At 47.4% G+C, this 20,846-nt stretch overlaps 1 protein-coding gene across 1 annotated transcript in view; it reads right to left on the bottom strand.

Moving 5' to 3' along the window:
• Positions 1-642: 642 nt before the first annotated feature.
• ZUP1 (zinc finger containing ubiquitin peptidase 1) overlaps positions 643-20,846 on the bottom strand; it is a 57,440-nt gene continuing 37,236 nt past the window's right edge. The window contains exons 7-9 of the mRNA XM_082252516.1: positions 11,908-12,062; positions 4,061-4,281; positions 643-841 (exon numbers count right to left, since the gene is read on the bottom strand). Coding sequence (XP_082108642.1) covers positions 794-841; positions 4,061-4,281; positions 11,908-12,062 — 424 coding nt within the window. The 3' untranslated portion in view covers positions 643-793. The remainder of the gene's footprint in view (positions 842-4,060; positions 4,282-11,907; positions 12,063-20,846) is intronic.

The following is a 20,846-nucleotide window of genomic DNA, read 5'->3' as shown; positions in this document are numbered from 1 at the left end:
TGGGACACCAAAGATGTGGCATTTTTTCCCTACTGATGTCGGGACCTTTACTACTCCCAATAGCCACATTCTGGCCCCCCTAAACTCTGAAAGGACATTAACCTGGCCCTTTGTTTATGCAATTTGGAGACCCCTGGTCTACGGGATTGCAGAAGAGGCAGTTTTACTTACCTGATGCCTTGCTCTGGCCAGCTCCAGTGCGCTCCTCCTCCATTCGAAGCTTTGATCTGTGGGTGGAACCTCAATTTATCATATAACATAAATCCTGTATTGTACGTTTAGAAGGCTGGAGTGCGACTGGAGCCAGTAGCGGCTTACAGATCAGCTGTGGGGGACCTGTCTCAATGCTGGAGTGAAGCATTATGCAAAGTATTTACACCCTAATCCTCTGCTGCTAGAATGAATCAGGGAGCATCGATCGTTTCATAAAAGTATTTGACGGGCACCTTAAAGACCACAACATACAAGGGTATACAGTGTAAAATTAACATCAAGCACACACGCATCATAGGTTGAACTGAATGGACTGATGTCTTTTTTCGACCTCACTAACTATGTAACGATGTAACTATGAATGAGCGAGCATTTAACCTTTGCAGTTATATAGATTTGCTCAAGTATGAGGAAAAGACAACTGATGAAGTATTTTAAAAATTTATTGCACATTTTACTGTATTAAAATACTAGTACATATTAAAGACAGCTTAACAGTTATATAAAAGACAATGTACATACAGTAATGCAAAAAAGTACATGTATACCCATAATCATTTTAAAGTGCTTCCAGTTTTCTTCATGGAATTCTTTCAGCTCTGAAGATTTTTGTCATTTGTAAACGTACCTTAAAATAGAGAAGTAAGCAAGCTTCATTTGTAAAATGAAGAATACAGAACTAAAACACAATATTATTTTGCATGTCATTAAAACATATTTATCTTTTGTTCCATTTGTGATCAAAGGGGACAGAAAATCACCTGCATTTACCATACTTTTCTTCAGGTGGCACATGACATCTAAAAGTAGAATTTCAGGAACACAAGCTTCCTCTTGTGACACGGAATCCAATAAGTCTAAAAAAATCTCCAACACCGCTTCAGGTGATGTAATGGCTGAACTGAAGATCTGTTGCTGGTCCAGTCCGTGAACTGGATAGTATTCAGAATGTGTGCAAAAGAAGTGACTGCACTCCAATATTCAGAATATAGGATGCTTTATTCTTTAAAATCCACACATCAGTAGTCCACGATACAAGAGGACAAAGGCAGCAAGGTTAAGGCAAAAGGTATCCTAAATTTTGAAGATTGGAGTGCAGTCACCTCATTTGCACACATCCACTTGTGACAGGCAACAGGCTAAGACAGAGCAGTGCCTTGACTAGATAGATGCTATGCTGATCTCAGCGAGTGGATCATCATGGTCCCAATATTGATTCTCCCAAGGTACAAATTATAGAAAGGATCAATAAGGTTTTTCCCCTACTAAGTAAAAATGAAGTATATTGGATCTACAACCCAGACCAGAATTCCTAAAGGATTGCATTTTAAAATGGGACCCATTATTTTGAATGGCTTGAAGATATACTTAATCATGCTTTTTGTTTTCTCCTTTTCTTTAGCTCTGCAAACCAATAAATGAGAATTAAATTCTTAAGGCTAAAATATCTATTTATTTATGACACCTTAAGCAAGATTATGAGGACTTAAAAGTTTACAGTTGGAAAAGGCTCACTTTTACGTAGACACTACATTCTGTAAATAACTACAACTATAAATTCTCATAAAAGGGGCAGCTTCTCAGACAAGAGAAATTTTTGTATAATCAACTTTTTCACTAAGATCACACTCTAGAGGGGGGTTAGGAAAAGGTAACTGATGGGTACTTTTTTGGATGATGGAAAGCAGAAGGAGACAAAAAAGCTGCATGCATCAAAAACAGAGTCACAAGAAACAACAAAAAAGACAGATAAGGAGGCAGGGAAAAAAAAGATATATGGATTGGATTGTCCAAGAAGCGGTGTCTGACTATAATTGATTGGTCTGGCCCAGAACTTGGTACCTCAGCATCCTATAGTTGCTGTGTTCCATCACCTTGCAACCTCATATGATGGGGCCTTGTGTACCTGGCAGAGTCCTTGTGGCCAGCATTAAGCCCCCCTGTAAGCCTTTGTGAGATCAGATAAGGTGGTGTACTATAACCTCTGGTGTGGAATTTACCTACATATTTACGCGATACTGAACACATTATCAGATCAAGTTATTTTCTCACTACAAATAAAGACTTTAATTTTTATTGTTCATCTAGAGATGCCAGTGATGGATTTTTTGGGGCACTTTAATATTAATGTATGTAATCCTAGATTCACCTGTTAGGAATAGACCTAAAAACTGCTTAGATTTTAACTTACTTTGATTATTTATTTTGATTTTAACTCAGATTTCGTGGATGTTGTGATGAGCGAAGGATCCATGTACAAGACTACTACAAGCCCATGTCAATGAATTGCCTTCTCCATGCTGACAGTTGCCACCCTGTCCACGTCAAAAAAGCTGTACCTAAGGATCAATTTATTAGGGATTGGCACAACTGCCTATCATTGGAGAGGTTTTAGCTAAAAGTGACAGGAAAGGAAATTTCTTGAACAGGACAATAATCAGTCCACCAGAGAAATGGCATATCAGTCGGTTATAAAAGCCCCAGAGTTGAGGTTCTTAAGGATCATGATATCAGGAGTAGAGGGGATATTAGAAGTGTGATTTTGAATTGTTATATTTTGGGACTCAATATAGTTTGTAGTTTAATAAGGTATTAATACATAGGTATTTACCCATACTACAAGGTGATGTTGAATTAAAAAGCATACTGTTCTCAGGGGGTTTAGTTTTGAGGTCAAGAAGGCACCCATGATAGACAACAGACTATCTCCCAGCTTGTTTTAGTCCAACAGAAATCAACTTACATGGCTGGACATGTTGGGCACATTCAAGCATGAGTCTGCTCATTCAAGTTGTCCATACATGGGTAATGCTTCCAATGACCAGTCTTGTCCTATTGATCACTCATTTGAAAATATGCAGTTGGTGAATTGCCAAAGTATATTGTCTTGGTCATTGCTTGTGTGACTTGGCATAAACAATGTTAGTAGACCTGGGACCATCTGTCTTATATCAGGATCATTAAAATTACGAATGTAGCATGCCATTTTTTGATTGGAATGATAAAACAAAACTATAGAAAGGATCAATAACCCTATCAGGGGGGACAATCTTTTTTTAATGTAAGTAAGTAAAAGAAAAGTATATTTATGTTAGAGACTAGAACTCATTAAACAAATACATTTTGAATGAGAGGTTAACCGTTATCATGATTTTATTACTTTAGCTACTTTATCATCTTTTTCCTCCAGCTTTGCTCCCGCTCCCTTTCCCGACAACACATTTTTTTTTTTTTTTTTACCCCCTCCATTCTTCCAACACCCTTTCTTCCCCCCCCTCTTCCCTTCCTCTTCCATTCGTTCCTTCTTTAATTTTAGAAGTGTTTTATCTTTAAAATCCTGGTCTTCTATAGACCAACAATATTGGATGGATATATTAAATTTTACTGTTTTTCTTTTATTCAAGTCCTGGGATAGATTTACTTTTATCAGTGTTTGTTTTTAAAGTGTTTAAGAAGATTTTCAATAATAAATATGCTTCATAGTTTTAGGAGATTGGTTCATTGGATTGTAGCTGATTGAAAAAGAACCCAGAATTATTACAACATTTTCCAGAACAATCAGATCATTTTTATCGAATATGCATCTCTACTATTAACTGTATGTTAGGTGATCTCCCAAATAAATTTAAATAAAATTATCTACCGAGAATATTCTTTGCTGGTAAAAATGATAAAAACTGAATGGAATAGGAGTAGACTCAAAACAGACAAAGCATAGTAGCAAAAATTTTAAACATGATATTACTATTACTTGCTGTCTTCCCTTATGTTGTAAAGCTCTGCGCAAACTGTTGGCGCTACATAAATCCTGAATATTAATAATAATAATTATTACACTAAAACTTACTGCCTTTTCTTCAGGGGAGAGTGCTCCATCTACAGCCACAACCTGGTACTGCTTATGTTTTAATCCGGTCAGATGTTTACGGAGGGGTTTCATGGCAGTATTATCTATATTATGCTTGGTCAGTCTCCGCAAAATGTCTGGTGGATGCCCAGGGTCAAATATTAGAAGACAGTAGGATTTGTTCTTCCTTTCCTCGATTCCCACTATTGTGCGGCTGTGACCTGCATTGATTAAATGCACATTTAGTAAAAAGTGGAGAATTCATATAAGCATGTTTAAGTTGGTGCCGCTTACCATTTCTGTCAGCACAAAATCTGTTGGTTTTTCATTTCAATATGTTTATTGGTTTTACAATTTTAAAATAACAAATGGTACAAGTGTTTTGATGTTTTGGAAGTCAGCATGCAGAATGAAAATGCTGTCAGCTTCAAATTCCACCCACAAGGGGGCTTTACAAGCTGCATATAGAGCAACTAGTGGGAAGATTTGGGCAGTTAATATCTTAGAAAAGTGGAGGACGCCAAGGCCCTCTTGACATCTGTGATTGTACATAGTTCATCTGGAGATTCTAAGTTTACGGCTGTGCCAGAAAAAGGACATAACATGGTTTTGAAAAGATTTGATGGAGAAAGAAGGTACTGGGATTTGGGAGAGTATGGAAGAGATAATTTTGGTAGACAGCCATTTTAAATCAAACTAATATGTACCCATCCAGGAGACAGATTGCTGGGACCAGAAAGAAATTTAAGTTTTGAGGCAACAAATGGTCGGAATGTTATTTAGCAGAGTATAAATAAAAATAATGGAGGGGGTAGATGGATGCCAAGGTGTTCTAAGTTTTGTTAGCCCAGGAAAAATTTGAAGGAGGACTTGAAGTCTGTAAGGATAGCAGCATATAAGGAAACATTGAGGGCCAGCGATTTATCCTCATTTTGAGTGAAGGTTGTCCAACCCTTAACTATAAAAGAATAAATAAGAAAAAAAAAGGGGGGGGGGCGCATAGAAGAATATACTTATCTACTTTTATTTACTCATAAAGGGGAACCTTACAGGAAAGAAATATGGAAGCTACCGGTGCGGACTTCTTGTAAAAAAATAAAAATTAATTAAAAATAGATATTAAAGTGTTGCGAAACCCACAACAGTAAAATAAACCTGCATATGCAGTAAAGCATGCTTGTTATACTCACTGTGGAACCTAAGGGGTTAATCCTCTGCATTGTGTAAAAAGGCTGTTTGACCCTGTCTTCTCTGTTCCTCCTTCCACTGTCCCCAACCCATCTCCTTATAATACAGAGGCTAGGGGACAAGCCACACATGTTCAGTTTAGTGTGTATTGCTACATTTTTTTTTTTTTTTTTCTTGGGAGAGTGCAAGTGATCAGCACAGGGCCAATCTGCACTGTCCAGACAGAGGTTCAGGGGTTCTGCAGCCTTATAGGACAGTCAGAGCAGAATGACAACTCCTCCTACAAGCTTTACCCAGACACTGATAGAAGTCACAAGACTGCTCTAACTGCTGATGAGAAAAGTTATTTAGCAGTTTATATTTACTAAAAAAAAAAACTGCATTTCCATTTTCTGTGTTTTGTAGGAGACTAGATATAGTGAATGAAGGGTCCTGGGTGTAGTAACACTTTAAGTCAGAAATAATGCCAACAGACACTATTTTACTGTATTACCTCTTTTCTAATTCTAATTTCTTGTTATGGCAATTACCAGAGCTTGACCAAGCTTCCCAATGCACTCCTTAATCCAATAGACACATCCCTTCACTTCTTCTGCATTTAAGTATGCAAGAATGTTTTGCTCTCTCAAAAAAAAAAAAAAAAAAAGTTGAGCTGGACAAAGGGATGGGAGAACATGGTCATGGTTGAAGCAAAGGGCAGAAACTACCTCAACCAAAAAGGAGGTCTTAGGCTTCAACACCACCTTGTCCTTATGCAACAGCAAGGAGAAAACAGAGGAATGTCTGACAGGTTCAAAAGGTGGTTTCTAAATTACAAAGAGAACAAGATTCAAAGTAGGGTTGCCACCTCATCCCTTTAAAACAGAACACATATTAATTACACAGGTTCTGTGGCTGATTAAGGTGGTAATTAAACTCACTTGGAGCCTTCTCTGTATTAAATTAGCCTCAGAACCTGTGTAATTAATTTGTGTTCCGTTTTAAAGGGATGAGGTGGCAACTCTAATTCAAATCTCATAGAGTCACTGGAAAACGGATGGGAGGAGCTATATGTGAGGTATCTCAAAGAGTAAGAGACAAACAGTATCTGAAACAAAATGGAAAGGGTAGAAACCTTACCCATTAAAGCACTGACAGCCAAACACTGGTCCTGAACTAGCTACAGGAAGCAGGGGATCCATCCCACAGAGAAACACCTGGGTGGAAAGCCGCAGGCCAAGTAAGCCTTTTTGCTTCTAATGAAAAACCTTGCTGGGAGTACATGTCCTAGCTTTTAGCATCATAGGAATCACAGACTTGGGGATGCCCCAGTCCATTAGAACCTGGGCTTCAACAGATATGCCATTAAAGCCAGCACCCGAGAAGCAGGATGATAAAATCAGCCCTTGTGACAGAAGATCTACTCTGGACTGGCCTAGTAGAGTCAAGAGAATCACTGGAATGCCCTCCATCTTGAACCTGCAGAGCAAACCAGGAAGAAATTTTAAAATGTGGAATGCAAAGAAGATGGCATACTACTTCTGCCAAGTCACCAAAGCATCCACCACTTCTGCTAGGGGATGTTTGTACCGCAACACAAACATGCCCTGTTTGTTATTGAACCTGGAGACCAGGAGGTCCACATCAGATTTCTTCCACCTGTGACATAGTTTCCAGACTACCTCTGGGTGTAGAGACCACTCTCACATGTCCAGGAATAGCCAGGTGAGGAAATCTGCCTGCCAACTGTCTATTCCTGGAATGTACTTGGCCCGCTGACAAGCCAGTCACACCACTGCTGTGACACTGACTGTATCAGGACTGGATGACCCTACAACAAGTTGGACTAGCTCGGAATTAGGGATAGACCGATATGGTTTTTTCAGGGCTGATACCGATATTTTGGTTACAACATATCGGTATCGGCCAATATTTTGTACATTTAAAGTTTTGAAAAATAAAGACAATTTTTGACACAAATCTGGTACTGAACATGTTAATTTTTGTTTAATACTTAATGGCTGGCTTGCTGGCACCCTGTGGTGGGTTGCTGGCACCCTGTGGTGGATGGCTTGATGGATGGCACCCTGTGGCAGGTGGCTGGCTAGCTGGCACCCTGTGGCGGGTGGCTGGCACCCTGTGGCAGGTGGCTGGCTGGCACCTTGTGGCAGGTGGGTGGCTGGCTGGTACAGTGCCTGTGGGCGGCTGGCTGGTACAGTGCCTGTGACGGCTGGCTGGTACCCTGTCTGTGGGTGGCTGGCTGTCTGGCACCCTGTCTGTGGGTGGCTGGCTGTCTGGCACCCTGTCTGTGGGTGGGTGGGTGGCTGGTACAGGGCCTGTGGCTGGCTGGCTGGCTCGCTGGTACAGTGCCTGTGGCTGGCTGGCACCGGGCTACTGTGGGTGGGTGTATGGCTGTGATACACTCCCACGAGACTAGTCCCGACTCAAGACGAGGCTGTCCAAGGTGAGGGAGGTGGTCTAAGAAGGCAGAATGACGTCACAAAATTATCGGCAATATCGGCCCGTTCTGGGGCCGATACCGATATATCGGGGAAAGTGCATATCGGCCACCGATAATCGGTCTATCCCTACTCTGAATGGTAGCCCAAATTGTCATAAGTTCAAGGATATTTTTCCATGGACATGCTTGACAAGATGGCATCAGTTATAGGAATCTTCCAAAGCATAAAGAATCACTTCCCTCTTCTCCAGAGCCAGATTCCTGGGTTAGTCAAACTGGGCCTAGGGAACTTCCTTGAAGTCTCAAGACTTGTATTCAGAAACAGCTGAACGGTTTCAGGACTAAAGAGTTTACACCTGAGAATTTAAAGTTTCTTCTGTGAAAAGAAGACTCATGCCTGGGAAATGTCCTAGATACTCCAAGTGCCGAGACAGTTCGAGCAATGATTTCCAAAGGTTAAGGATCCACCTGAACCATTGTAACATCTAGACAGTGGGCTGGGTCCACAATGGAAACTGACCACTCTTGAACAAAATAGTTGCAATGCTAGCAAGTGTTTGGGGGGGGGGGGGGGGGTAGCAAATAACTTATCAGTGTACTGCCAATCTCCATAAAGAAACAGTTGGAAAAACGGGAGCAAAGCGAAAGCCCTTGTAGAATTATAAGATTTAAAAATTAACCAAAACTGGAAACAGTACTGGTAGAAGCAATAGGCTAAACTTTTAGTTTCAGAGCCAAAACAGCCTCCTTTAATAATTTAGAGGTTATAGCAGGGCACTGCAAATCCCTGAGCAACAGGAACAAGCTCAGTCAAGGACTCAAAAGTTAGACAGTTGTTCCAGCTGATGGCTGAGAAGCCATTAAGGCTGTGGGTATTTTAAGTACAGAATCTGCTTGAGAAGGTGCAGGAGCGTGCATGTGGCCTCATGACTAGTAAAAACCTCAACTGAAAGGGTACAGAATTCAGCCACACCTGAGAAAAGGAAGACTCAGAGGATAACATACACTCTAACACAGTGGTTCTTAACCTTGTTGGAGGTACTGAACCCCACCAGCTTCATATGCGCATTCACCGAACCCTTCTTAATTGGAAAAATAAAATATGATTTTATGAGTCTAGTCTCGGGAGGGGCACTGCCAGAAAATAAGGCGTTATTTACAGAACTGAATTAAACGTATCATACAAAGTAAAATGTACAGAGGTCAGTAGGCTGTAGGGCAGCGTACAGAGGTCAGTAGGCTGTGGGGCAGCGTACAGAGGTCAGTAGGCTGTGGGGCAGCGTACAGAGGTCAGTAGGCTGTGGGGCAGCGTACAGAGGTCAGTAGGCTGTGGGGCAGCGTACAGAGGTCAGTAGGCTGTGGGGCAGCGTACAGAGGTCAGTAGGCTGTGGGGCAGCGTACAGAGGTCAGTAGGCTGTGGGGCAGCGTACAGAGGTCAGTAGGCTGTAGGGCAGCGTACAGAGGTCAGTAGGCTGTAGGGCAGCGTACAGAGGTCAGTAGGCTGTAGGGCAGCGTACAGAGGTCAGTAGGCTGTAGGGCAGCGTACAGAGGTCAGTAGGCTGTAGGGCAGCGTACAGAGGTCAGTAGGCTGTAGGGCAGCGTACAGAGGTCAGTAGGCTGTAGGGCAGCGTACAGAGGTCAGTAGGCTGTAGGGCAGCGTACAGTGCTCAGTAGGCTGTAGGGTAGCGTACAGTGCTCAGTAGCATGTAGGGCAGTGTATAGGGGTCAGTTGATTGTAGGGAAGGATAGAGTGGTCAGTAGGCTGTAGGACGGTGTACAGAGAATAGGGCAGAGGACAGGAGTTGACAGGACAGAGGATAGGACAGTGTACAGGGATCAGTAAAGCCACACACCAGGGGGCTGGGAGGGCACACACCAGGGGAGGGTCAGGAGGGCACACACTGGGGGGGGGGGGGGGGGTCAGGAGGGCACACACCGGGGGGTTGGAAGGGCATACACTGGGGGGGGGGGAGGGTCAGGAGGACACACACTGTGGGGGAGGGTAGTGAGGGCACACACCAGTGGAGAGTCAGGAGGCCACACACTGGGTTTCGGAGGGCACACATCAGTGGTTGGGAGGGCACACACTGGGGGAGCCAGAAGGGCACACACTGGGGGGGGGGGGGGGTTGGGAAGGCATACCATGGGGTATCAGGAGGGCACACACTGGGGGGTGGGAGGGCATACCATGGGGTTGGGAGGGCACACTGGGGTGGGGTTGGGAGGGCATACCATGGGGTGTCAGGGGGGCACACACTTGGGGGGGTTGGGAGGGCATACCATGGGGTGTCAGGAGGGCACACACTGGGGGGAGGTGTTGGGAGGGCATACCATGGGGTGTCAGGAGGGAACACACTGGGGGGAGGTGTTGGGAGGGCATACCATGGGGTGTCAGGGGGGCACACACTAGGGGGGGGGTTGGGAGGGCATACCATGGGGTGTCGGGAGGACACACACTGGGGGGGGGGGGGGGAGTGTTGGGAGGGCATACCATAGGGTGTCAGGAGGGCACACACCAGAGGGCATTCACAATGCTTATTGAGCTAAATGAAAAGGACATGCATTTCCATTTGTCAGCTAACAGCACCTCTATGCTAAGCTGCAGTAACTCAGCAGACTTAGCATAGAGGTCCTTGCAAACTAATCCACCATGTACAGCTAGCTAAGCCTACCTCCAGGAACATTCACTCGGCTCCCTCTGCTCAGCTGCTCACACTTCCCTCTTCCCAGCGGGCGCGATCTCCGTGGTCAGGTACATCCCCCATCCCGCCCACTCAAGCAGCCTGCAGGAGATAGGCTGGAAACCTGCTGGGGGAGGTACAGGGGGCAGAGCGTCAAGTGTCTATGTGTAATGGCTGTGAGTCGTCCCGACCGCAGCTCTGATTTCCCGGGGGGGGGGGGGGGGGGGGTTGGTCTAACAATCAGTAATATTTTCACGAGGGGGGAGCAATTGCCCTGTAGCCCCCCCCCCCCCCCCCGCCGAACCCCTGAGACTGACTCACCGAACCCCTGGGGTTCGATTGAACCCAGGTTAAGAACCACTGCTCTAACATCTGAGATCAGCATTACTCTAGGCTGCAGGTGTCAGCACCATCATTAGGCAACCCTAAAGCTGTTAGTAGAAAGTTAGCTGGGGGCACCTCTGGTAGAGCAGGACTGTCGATACCCCCTCCCCTCTTCTGTGTCTAGTCCCAGTCATGTTGCAGCCATGGTTAGCAATGTCACGGGTCACAGTAAGGGGCAACACTTCATGAAATTAAGGTGGGGGTTGGATGGGTAAGATAACCAAGGTCACTGTAGTCAGGCTGCAAGAAAGAATCAAAGATCAAAGTTGCCAGTGTGTCTTTGCAAGCAGAAGCAGCAGTGGGGAAATGCTTACTGTAAGATGGGAAAGAGAGCATGTCAATCTATACCCAGATGATGCCAGTGCTCAATAGCACAGCATTAACCCATTTTGAGGCCAAACCTGGGAAATACAGAATAAGGACACTTATTGATAAAAATGAGCTCCTGCTAATCCATCCAACAAGCCTACTCACTTAGTCTTCAGAGACAGTGCAAGAGCTGAGGCAATCCCAGGAGCTCTGGACCTGGAAATTGCTCCACAGCGAACTTTGACCAGAACGGATTTTAAAAAGCGTGGACCCAAAGGCCCCTTCCAGGCTATCCCCACAACATCCATTCTAGCTGGGTCCAGGTGGGGTGCTCCAAAAAACAGGCTGAGGGTGACAGTACTGAAAAGCTCCAGCATTGGTAAAGAAAAGAGTTTTAATTGAAAAAAAGAAAAAAAATCAAAGAGGGAAAAGGTGCTAGAAAATAAAAGGTTAATCTTTATAACAGAATAATCAAGGTGAAGAAAAGATGTCCATCCTACTAAGACACCAGATACTATGTGCACCAGTTTTGGTGGCCCTAAGGCATGAGGTTTTTTTTTTTTTTTTTTTTGCCATTGTCCAATCCTCTTGCAAGTGGCAGTACAACCTGAAGATCAAAGACTACCTATGTCCCTCACTAAAAAAAAAAATATATATATAAATAATAAATGATGTTTGGTTTCTGTGGAACCAAGTTAGGTTATGTAGTCCAAGAAACACTAGTATACAAGCACAGTGCTTTTTGTAAAAAATAATTTTAAATTCATATTCATTAGAAAGCAAGCAGCCTGCAACTGTGTAAAAAGGAATCACAGATATAAAAAGGTGAGAAAGTTGCAAAATACCTTGGTGCTGTAAATAAATAGCAGGTTTGGTGGACACGGTGACTTTGCCTGTAGTTTGACAAGCATCAGATGAATAGTAATTTAGAATCCATTCAAACAAGAGAGGATGTGTTCCTGATAAACTGCTTGGCTTGTGAAAATCAAGAATCCGACACCTATGTAAAATAGAAGACCTAATAGTAAATGTGTAAAATGTTTCTACAGTAGAGATGATTTACATTGAACGCTTCATGGAGTACATGACAACACATAAAAACACCTCTGTGGATGCTGCTCTTATTAATAAAGCATTTTAAGGGCTCTGGTATGTAATGTTAATTTGATGATATGGCGAAATATGAACTTATCTGCTTTTGCTATGCATTGTATTTTTTTAACAGCAGTATGTCTCAGTCTGCTGCATTTGAACTGCTATAAATTTGCTAAAATCACTCATTGGTCAAAAGCAATCCACGTTTAACGGAAATAATCAAAAGCATCCTCTGATCACCTAAACTACAACATCTACCCATTCTCAACCTTCAAAGAACAACAGAGGGCTGCAAGAAAATGGGGATTCACATACAAGTGTGGAGGAAAGGGAAAGAGGTAAAAATGTAATGCAAGGAGAGAAAATGGGACTAGAAAGCATTGAGGGGGGTTAGTCTAACAAAAGAATCTTCATACACTTCCCAGCACAGATTACAGGAATACAAAATTTGTGAGAAAGCAGACAAATGAATCCTTTTGTTTTAGTGAACATGATGCTGCAGACAGCTTTTATGAAACAACGGAATTTTTGTAAAATCTAACCGTAAAATTCCTTTCTCTGAGTCCTCCGACAGTCGCCGTCCACTCACACAGTCTTCACCAATGGGTATTGACCTTTGCTCCGCAGGAGTAGCTAGGCACAAGACTTGTTAGTAACAAAGGCTTTTAGCATAGACACACCCCTAGGGGCTGTCCCACTAGTCAATACCTCCCTGCACCAGCATTCCCAACTCAGTTTGGTAGCATAGCAGTAAGAGTACACAAAAACCCCAAAAGAGGGGCGGGGGGCGGCGACTGTCGGAGGACTCAGAGAAAGGAATTTTACGGTAAGATTTTACAAAAATTCCGTTTTCTCTTACGTCCTCCGACAGTTGCCGCCCACTCACACAGTCTTCACCAATGGGATGTCCCAAAGCAGTGTAGACATGAGGGGTGGGAGACGCAGCCGCAGAAGGAGCAACGCAGTACCCACATCAGAGAAAGGAACCTTACACACAGTAAGAGAACCAGCTGGGCAACAGGAACGTGCTCAACAGGAGCAACAACCCAGGAAAAACAAGTAACCCAGGGGAAAACACCCCAACAGCCAAAGACCCAAAAATAAGGGTCCCTATGGCACTGCCGCACTGAGAACTTTACGGCCAAAGGAGGCATCGGCCGATGCCTGAACATCCACCTTATAAAACTTGGAGAAGGTGTGCACGGACGACCAAGTCGCCGCCTTACACACCTGGGCCACTGAAGCCTGATGCCGGAAGGCCCAAGACGCACTCAAAGACCTGGTAGAGTGCGCCTTCACAGGGAAGGGCGGAACCCTCTCCTTCAAGGCATAGGCCTGCACAATGGTTTGTCTGATCCATTTGGCGATGGTCGCAGCCGACGCCGCCATGCCCTTCCGAGGTCCCTCAGGAAGGATAAAGAGGGAATCCGACTTGCGAAAAGATTTCGTGGACGACAGGTAAACCCTGATCGCCCGGACAACATCCAAGGAATGCAAGGCAACTTCCTTAGGATGTTTGGGCTTCACACAGAGCGAAGGCAAGACAATGTCTTCATTAAGGTGAAAATCCGAGATCACTTTTGGAAGAAAGGACGGGTTAGGTCGCAAGACCACCTTATCCTTGTGAAGCACCAAATAGGGAGAGAGGCAGGACAACGCTGCCAGCTCCGACACTCTGCGAGCCGAAGTGATCGCCACCGAAAAGGCAACCTTTTTGGACAGCAGAGGTAACGAGATCTCCCTGATCTTTTCAAAGGGAGCGCGCTGTAACACGGACAGAACCAAGTTCAAGTCCCACGGAGGCAAGGGCTCCCTCCGAGGAGGGGCCAAATGACGCACCCCTTGAACAAAGGTGCGAATTAAGGAATTAGACGCCACAGGGCGCTGAAAAAACAGCCAGTGCAGAAATCTGGCCCTTTATCATGACCAGCGCCAAACGCTGGTCCACACCAGTTTGGAGGAAAGCCAGCACTCTCGACACCGAGTATGAGCGAGGGGAAAACCCCCTGGACTCACACCAGGCAAAGTACGCTTTCCAAGTACGGTAATAAATCTTCCCCGAAGAGGCTTTTCTAGCCTTGATCAAAGTAGGAATGACCTCAGGTTAGAGACCCTCGTCTCTCAGGACCTGGCTTTCAACAGCCAGGCCGTTAAAGCCAGCGACTGTAAAGCAGGATGGAATATCGGCCCTTGAGACAGAAGGTCTTCCCGGATCGGCAGGCGCCACGGAGGCTCGACTGCCAGATGAACGAGGTCTGCGTACCAAGACCGGCGAGGCCAGTCTGGTGCCACCAGAATCACCGTGTGCGGTTCCGAGGCCAACCTGCGAAGGAACCTGGACAGCAGCTGAATTGGAGGAAAGGCATACATCAGATGATACTGATGCCAGGGTGCCACCAACGTGTCCGAGGCGTCCGCCCGAGGATCGCGCGTCCTTGCCACGAACCTTTCCACCTTGTTGTTCAGACGAGACGCGAACAGGTCCACATCTGGTGAATCCCACCTTGCGCACAACATCTGGAAAACATCCGGGTGCAAGGACCATTCCCCCTGGTCCAGGGTCTGGCGGCTCAGATAATCTGCCTGCCAGTTTTCCACCCCCGGTATGTGTACTGCCGTTATCGCCGGGACGTGAGTCTCGGCCTAAGACAGAATGTCGGTCACTTCCCGGGCCGCTCGGGCACTCCTGGTGCCCCCTTGGTGGTTGATGTAGGCCACCGCGGTGGCATTGTCCGTCTGAACCCGAACCTGACGGCCCCGAAGTCGTCCCGACCACTGGAGAAGGCAAAGCTTTATCGCTCTCAATTCCAGAATGTTGATCGGAAGGGAGGATTCCTCCTTCGACCAAGTTCCCTGGGCTTGAACAGAGTCCAGAACCATCCCCAGATAGGGAAGGCGAACCGAAGGGCACAGAGTCGACTTCGGAACGTTTATGGTCCAACCGAACTCCTGAAGTGTCTGCACCGTAGTGGACAGGTCGCTCAACAGGCTCTGACTGGCACTCGACCTTAACAGGAGATCGTCCAGATATCCCAAGACCGCAATGCCCTGGGCTCGCAACAGGGCCAGAACAGGCGCCAGAACCTTGGAAAAAACCCGTGGAGCCGAAGCGAGACCGAAAGGTAACGCCACGAACTGGTAGTGTTCCTCCGCAATGGCGAATCGAAGGTACCTCTGGTGACCCTCGAAAATGGGGATGTGTAGGTACGCATCCTTCAAATCGATGGAGGCCATGAATTCCCCCGGGCTCAGGGCAGCCACCACTGAGCGCAGAGATTCCATGCGAAACTTCCGAACACGCACGAAGCAGTTCAGAGCTTTTAAGTCCAGGATTGGACGCACCTTGCCCTCCTTTCTGGGCACAGTGAACAGATTGGAGTAAAACCCCCGAAATCTGTCCCGATGAGGTACCGGAACCACCACCCTCTGGGCCCGCACCGCTAGGTGCAGATCCCGCAAACGCTCCGGAGGCAGTTGAAGATTCAAGGGAAAAAATCTGCCCGCCGGCCGAGAAAGGAATTCGATCTTGTAACCTGATCGAACGATTTCCTGAACCCATCTGTCCTGAATGCGGAACAGCCAAGGTTGGAGGAAACCGCGCAAATGTCCCCCCACCCCAGAAACGGGTGAGGGCGTCCCTTCAGGCGGACGCGGAGTGGGGCGCAGAACCGACTTGTCCGGACTTCTGCTTACCTGCCCACGGCTTCTTCTGGCTGCCTTGGCCTTTGAAGGGCTTGCCCTTGGACTGCGACCTAAAGGCACGAAAAGACCCCTGGGAGGGCCTAAAAGTGGAGCTCCGCTTGCTGCGAAAGAACTTGTTCTTCGGATTCTGGGGTAAGAGAGTGCTCTTGCCCCCAGTAACTCCTTTCACCAGAGTATCCAAAGCCTCGCCAAAAAGGCGAGATCCAGCATAGGGAAAATCCGCCACCGTTTTGCAAGATGATTGGTCAGCCGACCAACTTTTCAGCCAGATCAGTCGATGGTTGAGCACCGTGACACTAGACAGGCGTGCAGCCAAAGGGGCCTCATTCAAGGCCGCATCGCACAAATACATGACCCCCTGATGGATTTGGTCCACCATAGCCAGCGTAGCCAGTGGGGCAGAATCAGCTACCAGGGTGCGTCTGAGCACCTTCGTCCAATCTGCCACCGCCTGAGCTGCCATAACTGAGGCAAAAATAGGTTTGAGCATAGAGCCCGCCACCATATACGCGTGACGGGCAAGAGACTCCAACCTCCTGTCCGTAGGATCCCGGAAAACCGGGGTATCCTCAGTGGGAACTAGGGTAGCCTTGTTCAAAACGGCCACAGCGTGATCCACCTGGGGCGCTACACACCAGCGCTCATCAGTGGAAGGAGCAAAAGGATAAAGCAGTTTAAACCGACTGGGCACTGTAAAGGGCTTCTTTAAAGTGCGCCATTGCTCATTTACAGTGTGATGAAATTCAGCAGGGCAGGGGAAAACCTGCGCCGATTTGCGGGTTCTGTGTGTCCCAAAGGAGGACACCCTAGCTGGAGGAGTGGGCTCATCCTCCAGGTGCAGTGTGTCTTTTATAGAAGCGATCAGCTCATCCATGAGCGCAAGCTCTTCAGGCGAGCCAGGGGGAGAAGTATCAACCCCTTCCACCTCCGCCTCCCCCTCAGACCCCAAAAGGTCCAGAGATGAGCGAGACCCTGAAAAGGGCACGCCAGCCACAGCAGCCACATCGCCCTCTGAATCAGAGGAAATAGATAACCTGGCCCTCTTTTTTGCAGAACGTTCAGCCATCAGCACCTGCATCTGTGACACCAAGGATGCCACTACAGTGGCCAAATCAGACCCCTCGGGGGGTACAGCAGACCCCTGGTCCCCCACCAGGGCCGGGGGGAACTTGCTATCCTGGGAATCCATGCCAAAACCAAGTATGGGGCAAAAAGGCACTGGCCCTTTAAAGACCACGGCGAGCGCAGCCCACCGTATACTCACTGTATGCACCGACCCCCACAGGGACAGAAAATACTGAGTTAGGATGGATAGCACAGAAAAAACCTGGAGAGCACTGCAGACTGCTGCCACCGATTGCTGTCCAGAGAAAGAGGAAGTGATGGCGTGAGAGGCTGAACTATATAACCTAGGAGGCTCAGGGAAAATGGCTGCCCGGCAGAAGTGAATGGAGGCTACAGGAAAATGGCCGCCGACGTGCTTGGATCGAGCGCGCATGTCACCACAAAAAACTGAATTTTTGTAAAATCTTACCTGTAAAATTCCTTTCTCTGAGTCCTCCGACAGTCGCCGCCGCTTCATATTCATCACTAATGGGGGTTATTGACCTTTGCTCCGCAGGAGTAGCTAGGCAACAAAATTTATTAATATCAAAGCTTTTAGCATATCCCACCCCTAGGGGGTGGTCCCCTCAGTCAATACCTCCCTGCTTCCTGCATTCCCAACTCAGTTTCAGTAGCATAGCAGTAGAGTACATAAACAAACCCCAAAAGAGGGGCGGGGGCGGCGACTGTTGGAGGACTCAGAGAAAGGAATTTTACAGGTAAGATTTTACAAAAATTCCGTTTTCTCTTACGTCCTCCGACAGTCGCCGCCGCTTCATATTCATCACTAATGGGGACGTCCCATAGCAGTGTAGACATGAGGGGTGGGAAAACGCAGCCGCGCATAAAGCAACGCAGTACCCACAACAGAGAAAAAGGAACCTTACCAAAGTAAGAGAACCAACTGGGCAACATGAAAACGTGCTCAACAGGAGCAACAACCCAGGAAAACAAGTAACCCAGGGATAAAGACATCCCAACAGCCAAGGACCCAAGCAAGGGACCCTAACGCACTGCCGCACTAAGAACTTTGCGGCCAAAGGAAGCATCCGCCGATGCCTGAACATCCACCTTGTAGAATTTGGAGAAGGTGTGAACTGATGACCAAGTCGCCGCCTTACACACCTGGGCCACAGAAGCCTGATGACGATAGGCCCAAGACGTACTCAGAGACCTGGTAGAGTGCGCCTTCACAGGGAAAGGAGGAACCTTCCCCTTCAAAGCATAGGCTTGCACAATAGTCTGTCTGATCCATTTGGCGATGGTCGCAGCCGACGCTGCCATGCCCTTTCGAGGACCCTCTGGAAGGACAAAGAGAGAATCTGACTTACGAAAAGACTCAGTCGAAGACAGGTAAACCCTGATCGCCCGAACAACATCCAAAGAATGCAACGCCACCTCCTTTGGATGCTTAGGCTTCGCGCAAAGCGAAGGCAAGACAATGTCCTCATTGAGGTGAAATTCCGAGATCCTCTTCGGAAGAAAAGAAGGGTTAGGTCGCAAGACCACCTTATCCAAGTGAATCACCAAGTAGGGAGAGCTGCAGGACAAGGCTGCCAGCTCCGACACCCTGGGAGCCGAAGTGATCGCTACCAAAAAGGCAACCTTCTTGGACAACAGAGACAACGAGATCTCCCTGATCTTTTCAAAGGGAGCATGCTGTAATACGGACAGAGCAAGGTTCAAATCCCATGGAGGTAAAGGATCCCTCCGAGGAGGGGGCCAAGTGTCGCACCCCTTGAACAAAGGTGCTAACCAAAGAATTAGACGCCACAGGGCGTTGAAAGAGAACGGCCAGCGCAGAAATCTGACCCTTAATCGTGGCCAACGCCAAACGCTGATCCACGCCCGTTTGAAGGAAAGCCAACACTCTCGACACCGAGTATGAGCGAGGGGAATACCCCCTGGACTCACACCAGGCAAAATACGCCTTCCAAGTACGGTAGTAAATCTTCCCAGAAGAGGCCTTCCTGGCCTTGATCAAAGTGGGAATGACCTCAGGGGAGAGACCCCTATCCTTCAGGACCTGGCTTTCAACAGCCAGGCCGTTAAAGCCAGCGACTGTAAAGCAGGATGGAATATCGGTTATTGAGACAGGAGGTCTTCTCGAAGAGGTAGACGCCACGGAGCGTCGACCGACAGATTCACAAGGTCTGCGTACCAAGACCGGCGAGGCCAGTCCGGCGCCACCAGAATCACCACTCCCTGGGCCCGCAGGTCCCGCACCGCCAAGTGCAGATCCTGCAACCGCTCCGGACTCAGCTGAAGGTTTGAGGGGAAAAATCTGCCCGCCGGCCGAGAGAGAAACTCGATCTTGTATCCAGATCGAACGATTTCCTGAACCCACCTGTCCCGAATGCGGTCCAGCCAGGGTTGAAGAAAACCGAGCAAACGTCCCCCCACCCCAGAACCGGGTGAGGGCGTCCCTTCAGGCCGTATTGTTATGGGCAGCGGACCCGGACTGGCCGGACTTCTGCTTACCTGTCCACGGCTTCTTCTGGGAGCCTTGGCCCTTGAAGGGCTTGCCCTTATAGTGCGACCGAAAGGCACGAAAGGACCCCTGAGAGGGCCTAAACGAGGTATTCTTCTTACCACGAACAAACTTATTTTTGTGAGTTTGGGGTAAGAGAGTGCTCTTACCCCCAGAAATTCCCTTTATCAGAGTATCCAAAGATTCGCCAAAAAGGCGGGATCCCGCGTAGGGCAAATTAGCTAAAGTCTTGCGAGAGGATTGGTCGACAGACCAACATTTCAGCCATATCAGGCGACGGTTTAATACCGCCACACTTGAAAGACGCGCAGCCAAAAGGGACTAAATCTAAGTCCGCATCACATAGATACATGACACCCTGATGAATTTGATCCACCATAGCCAAGGTTGTCGGCGGGGCAGAGTCAGCCACCAGGGTGCGCCTGAGCACCTGCGTCCAATCCGCAATAGCCTGGGCTGCCATAATGGAAGCAAAAATAGGCTTCAGCATAGAACCAGCAACCGTATAAGCATGACGGGCCAGAGACTCCAATCTCCTGTCCGTAGGGTCCCGGAACACCGGGGTATCCTCAGCAGGAATCGCAGTAGATTTATTTAAAATCGCCACTGCATGATCCACCTGAGGCGGCACACACCAACGCTCATCAGTGGCGGGTGTAAATGGATAACGCAGCTTGAACCTACTCGGCACAGCAAAAGGCTTCTTTAAATTGCGCCATTGTTCATCAACAGCGCGCTGAAATTCCGTAGAGCAAGGAAAAACCTGCGATGTTTTGCGTTTCCTTTGCGTCCCATAAGAGGACATCAAAGCAGGAGGACATGGTTCATTCTGCAAATGCAGCGTTTGCTTGATAGAAGCAACTAACTCATCCATGAGTGCAAGCTCTTCAGACGAGCCAGGGGGAGAATCATCAACCCCTTCTACCTCAGCCTCCCCCTCAGACCCCACAAGGTCTAGAGATGAGTGAGACCCTGAGAAGGGCACTCCAGCCATAGCAGCCCCATCGCCCTCTGAATCAGAGGAAATAGACACTCTGGGCCGTTTTGTGGATCGATCAGCCACCAGCATCTGCACCTGAGCAGCCAAATTTGCCACAATAGCAGCCAGATCAGCCCCCTCAGGGGATGCAGCAGCCCCTAAGCCCCCCACCAAGGTGGGAGGAAACTTACAATCCTGAGAATCCATGCCCCAGCAATATTAGGAAAAAAGGGTACTGTCCCTTTAAGATCGCGGCGAGCGTAGCCCACCGCACCCACTGAATACACCGACCCCCACAGGGATAAGAACACTGGGCAAGGAATACAGGAAAATTGAAAGGTAAAAACCTGGAGAGATCACACAGGCTGCTGCCACCGATCGCTGTCCCAGAGCAAAAGGAAGTGATGCAATGA

This window comes from Pelophylax lessonae, assembly GCF_965119305.1.
Source record: "Pelophylax lessonae genome assembly, chromosome: 3".
Taxonomy (NCBI): Eukaryota; Metazoa; Chordata; class Amphibia; order Anura; family Ranidae; genus Pelophylax; species Pelophylax lessonae.
This window is presented reverse-complemented; position numbering and strand designations above follow the sequence as displayed.